Source organism: Pinus tabuliformis, chromosome 3_2, assembly GCF_031772625.1.
Source record: "Pinus tabuliformis cultivar Carrire ecotype Pingquan chromosome 3_2, CPIR1, whole genome shotgun sequence".
Lineage (NCBI taxonomy): Eukaryota > Viridiplantae > Streptophyta > Pinopsida > Pinales > Pinaceae > Pinus > Pinus tabuliformis.
In genome coordinates this window covers 135,939,259-135,944,628 of record NC_142302.1, presented here as the reverse complement: position 1 = coordinate 135,944,628, position 5,370 = coordinate 135,939,259, and the positions used below count along the sequence as shown (strand labels likewise).

At 38.2% G+C, this 5,370-nt stretch overlaps 1 protein-coding gene across 1 annotated transcript; it reads left to right on the top strand.

Annotated features, from left to right (window-relative positions):
- The first annotated feature begins 3,222 nt into the window (after positions 1-3,222).
- LOC149180191 (uncharacterized) lies at positions 3,223-4,242 on the top strand. The gene has a single exon (XM_089413795.1). The coding sequence runs from the start codon at positions 3,223-3,225 to the stop codon at positions 4,240-4,242; it is 1,020 nt and encodes a 339-aa protein (XP_089269921.1).
- Positions 4,243-5,370: the final 1,128 nt, after the last annotated feature.

Genomic DNA, 5,370 nt, shown 5'->3' with positions numbered 1-5,370 from the left:
TAAGTCAAATTATGTCTAAGAGCCCCTCAAGAATATAAAAATGGGCAAGATACATCCCTTGGTCACAAGTTGACCAAATAGATTTTACAAAATATGAATTAACCATCTGAATGCAACCCAAAATGATGATGGCATGCTGATGTAGAGTTGTTGGAAGGCAACATTGAGTCCTCTTTGTGCCAAAATGTGTGGGAGGGATCCATAAATATTGAACTAGGGGATGGCCCCCAACTCTCCAAGTGCTTCATTGTGTGGGGCCCTAATTTTTGTTTGGGGCACAAAAATTGGTTTCATGGGTCTCCTGATGATGGAATTTGTTGTAATTTTTCCAAGGTTGAGGGCTCTTATGATGGTGCTTTCCCTCTCGTGTCTCTAGGGGAGAGAAAATCCCCCTCTTGGATATGGATCAACTACCACAACACGCGGTAAATGATAATCCAATTGGGGTACACTGGTCCAAGTGCATCATCTCGTGAATGATGTGGGGAAATGAGTAGATTGTTGAGGGTGCTAAAGGTGCCCATGGCGTGAAATGATGTTATGCATATGATGGGAGTCCCATGGCTCTCAATGCCTCACCCGGGGGTGTCAATATGATCCTTTGGTGGACATGGGCCCCAATTAAATTTCCCAACCCAGGATGAAACCACCTACTAATTACATATAATGTCAATTGTCACATCCTCAACATCAAGTACAATAATTCATTAGTGCATCTAAGTGAGCCAAGCTTATTAATTAATGGCACATTAAGACTTCCTATTCATTAAGGGAATTTTGAGATTTAAAATGGGCCTCCTAAGAAAAATGTACAACCAAAATAAAATTTATAAGAACCAATAGGATTCAAGATGATGATGTTAACCATGGGGGATGATTCACCATTTTTGGAGTAAAAAAGTAAAAATATTAAAAATAATAAAATATTAAAACTACTTTTTCAACTCGTATTTTAAACTTATCTCCCTAAGGGTTTACTCAAATTTTGAGCGTGAGTACTCGTTGGATGCAAAATTCAATTCCTCATCCAAGGAGTACCCATGTTGCATACTTTCGATGGACCTTTCTACACAAAAATGAGAAATACATGAAAAAAACATGATTGAAATCACATTTTTCATGTATTTATCATTTTTCGTGTAGCAGGGTCCATCAAAAGTATGCAATATGGATACTCCTTGGATGAGGAATCAAATTTTGCATCTAACACATGTTGCCGCTCAAAATTTAAGTAAACCCGTAAGGCAATAAGTTGAAAATACGAGTTGAAAAAACAATTTTTTCTTTTTTCCCTCTAAAATTTGATGATGTAATCTAATCTTATTTTATTATTTCCACTATTATTTTATAATTTCCTTAGGAGGCCTATTTTATACCTCAAAATTCCCCTATTGTGGGCTTCCCTTGCAAATTAGGGCTTTAATCTCGTAATAATGTTACCTCTCTAGGGAGGAGTGGCTAATAAACAACATAATTAGGTGTTCCCAACCCTTAAGCGGAAAGGCCAGTCCCTAGTACGTCCTTCAATTGATAGATGGCATATGAATGATGATGAAGTGGATGGGGTCATAGATGCCTTGAGGAAAAATTCCATGGTTTCAAGGGTGGCAGTGATGAGGGATGTCCACATATTGGGTGTATAAATGTAGGAGGGAGAAATTGTGGATAAATGAGTACCCCAACCTTTGTTTTTCCACCCTTATTTATTTGTATTTTTCCTTTTCTTCATTTTCTTCTTTGTATTACTACTTAGGGCTCCAATAAATGAGAGCATGTTGTGTATGATGTAAAGAAGTTATTACCCCCTTAAGGTTGGGAAGTTCATCGCCCATCAGGAGTTGGGATGTGCATGGGTTCCTTAATGATGTGGGGGCACTCATGGACCCTAGGAACTAGGGTGATGGCCATGATAAAGAGCTAGAGCTCATGTTTGTCTTTTTCCCACGTGCTATATTAAATGTTTCGACCATCTTTTGCATTTTATAATATTATTTTCATTTGTTTCTTGCTTGTGACCATGATATGATGTTAAATTTCTTTTAGATGCGTCAACCTTTGGGGAAACATTTCCAGGTGTTAAAATTGTAGCAAGGAAGGGCTTCTTTTGACTTATGCCTTAGTCAAAGAAGCAAATTTGAATTCAGCCTCATAGAAATTCGAGTTAGTCGTTAGTTAACATGTGTGATGTGACCTATCACTAGTTTATTGTTAGTTAATTCAAGTTAGATGGATTTCAGTGAGTTGTGGACTAGTTGATGGCTAAAATTAGCTAACTATTTGAGTTATCTCTAATGTCTATCAGTTAATTGATCTCTAGTTCTATATTATAGATAGTTATGAGTTTAGTTGGGTAGTTGACTTTCTGTTAGCTCAACTTACTCTCAATTAACTAGTTGTAGCTGCTAAAATTAGTCGTAGTAGGTCATGTAATTTGAATTGCCTATTGACATTGGATGAAGGCACAATTGTAATTCAATATTTTACAACAAGTTTTTTGTACATGCTTAAGAATTGAGTAAGCCTATTTCTCTTGGGAGTTGTGCAAGGAAATAGGAGCTTAATTGCAAGTTTATTTGGCTATGTGTTGGGAAGTTCTTGTGACGAGCTGATCAGTATTACAGGGGCTTTAGGCTTGAAGTAGATTCTTTGTAATAGATCAGATTACTCAGTTGATAATACAAGCAAGAGGGGTTTTTCCTAGTTGGGTTTCCTAAATAAATTTCTATGTGTGATTAAGATATGTGTGATTTGGCTCTATTCATTGTTTCCTTTCCGCATAATTTTGGTAGAGAAATCTTGTTTCTTTTGCAAATTTGTTTTCTCTCATTAGAAATTGCAAGGTTTCAAGTATTTTCTACATGGTATGAGAGCTAAAAACAAGATAGAGACCAAGTTCCTTGATCAAATTCGAAGCACATTGAAGAGGAGATCAATTGGTGCAAGAGTTATACAAGTGTAGGAATCATGTTAGTCTATGGTTTGAGGAGAGAGCATGCCCTAGAAAGGACTTCAAATTTGTGTGCATGTAAGGACATGATGGTGACTATGTTAGATAATAAAGTTTTGGAAAACGTCAAGACTGATATTCCCAAACCTCCTGCATTAGATGCATAACAACTAACTCAATGGAGGAAGGTTATTTCCAAATCTAGGAGGATGATCCTAGAAGGAGTTAGAGACCATATTGTTCCACATTTGCATGGGAAGGAGAAAACATTCCAGATGTGGAAGGCCCTTACTAATATTTTTGAAAGCGGTAATGATGCCAAAAAGCTTGCTTTGAAGAACAAATTTAGGAGCATTCGAATGGGCAAGCATGACCCCATTGTTACATATATATCCAAGTTAGCTCAAGTGATGAATGAACTTGGAGGTGTTTTTGATACAGTTCCATCATCAGAGATGGTGAACCTTGCTCTTCATGGGCTTCCAAAATCTTGGCATAGTTTCGAGGATGTATTGAATGGCAGAGATAAGCTCCTTGATTGGGAGAGATTGTGCTCATATCTCATACAAGAAGAGATAAGGAGGAATACAAAAGATGGAGTCTCAGCTAAGAATCATGAGGAGGAGAAAATTTCACTAGCTATCAAAGGGAATAAATCCAAGGGAAAGAAGGCCCAAGGAAAGCTTGAATCTAATCATAATGGAGGTAAGAAAAAAAAAGTTCTCAGAGATATCAAGTGTTTTCATTTCGATGAATTTGGGCATTATGCTACAAAATGTCCAAACAAGAAATACAACAAACATGTTGTAGCAATAGTAGGAGGAGAATCACTCTCTTCTCAAATTGAATTGGATTTCTCTCTAATAGCTTGCATGGAAAGCTCAGTTCAAGGTAGTGTGTGGAATATTGACTCAGGGGCTTCATTCCACATGACAAGGAATAAAATGTTCTTCAATAGCATGGAGGAAAAAGACATGCAATTACATATCGAGCTTGGAGATGATGGAAGATATATGACCAAAGGAGTTGGTATAGTAACATTTAAGAGGGACTCTGGTTCCCTCATCCATCTCAATAATGTGATGTATGTCCTAGGATTGAAGAAAAACCTTTTCTCAGTAGCAGTCCTTGAAGACAAAGTGTATGATGTAGTATTCAACAAAGGGAAGCCCTACCTTAAGCATTCTTCTTCATGTCAATTCAAGCACAATGGTATCAGAATTAGAAACCTCTACAAGTTAGAGGTGGATGCATGTGCACCCTTGAGCAGCAAGGCAAAGTTCATTCAAGGTTGAGATGTTGGAGAACTCTGGCATAGGCACATGGTACATCTACATCATGGAGCTTTGAAGATACTAAAGCAGATCACCACTGGGCTACCTCAGAGCACCCTTGAGCAGCATGATGTGTGTAAGGGTTGCACTCTTGGAAAATATGCCAAATATTCCTTTCAGGGATGAGATAGCAGAGTTGGATCTATTTTGGAGAGATTTCATACAGATGTTTGTGGCCCCTTTATCTCCACAGTTTTACTTAGAAAGAATAATTATTATGTGATATTCACTGATTATTTTTCCCGTAAGTGTTGGATTTATTTCATGAAGAAGAAAGATGAGGTCTACTCCAAGTTTGTGGAATTCAAGGCCTTAGTCGATAATGAGACAAGGAAGAAAATCAAGTCCCTGAGGAGTGATAATGGAGGAGATTATATCTCAAATGCCTTTAGAGATTTATGTGCCAAGTAGGGAATTAGGAGGGGGTTGATTGCACCCCAAAATCCTCAACAGAATGGGGTTACAGAGAGGAAGAATAGGAGTATTGTTGGGGTTGGTAGAGCCATGTTTCATGATCATGGGTTTCCCTTATTCTTGTGGGAACATGTATGCAACACAGTTGTGTACTTGCAAAATAGGATTCCTCATAGAGTTCTTGGGATGATTACACCTTAGGAGGATTTCACTAGGAGGAAGCCAGATGTCTCCCACTTCCACATTTTTTGAGGCATGGTGTATCCTCATATGTATAAAGATGAGAGGAAGAAGTTGGAACTTACTGCAGATAGGGGGTTCTTTGTGGGCTATACTAAGACAACACATATTTACAGGGTGTACATTCCCTCTCTTAAAAAGACTATTTTGAGAAGAGGTGTCATATTTGATGAGGAGAAATACATGAGGAGTTATCTAGAGTGAGAGTTGAGCATATCACCAGAAGTGGAGCTTCTAGATCCCAAGGAGGAGCCTTAGTCAGATTCACAAAGTCAGTCCTTGCCTCAGGGAAAGAGAGCATTCTAGGAGAATGATGTGGAGTAGCCACATGATGAGGTTTAGAGACCAAGTTGAGCAAATGCAAGCACTCACACAGTGACTCCTAGAGAAGGGAGGAAGAGGACCAGGTTGGTTGACAGATTGGTGCAAGAATAT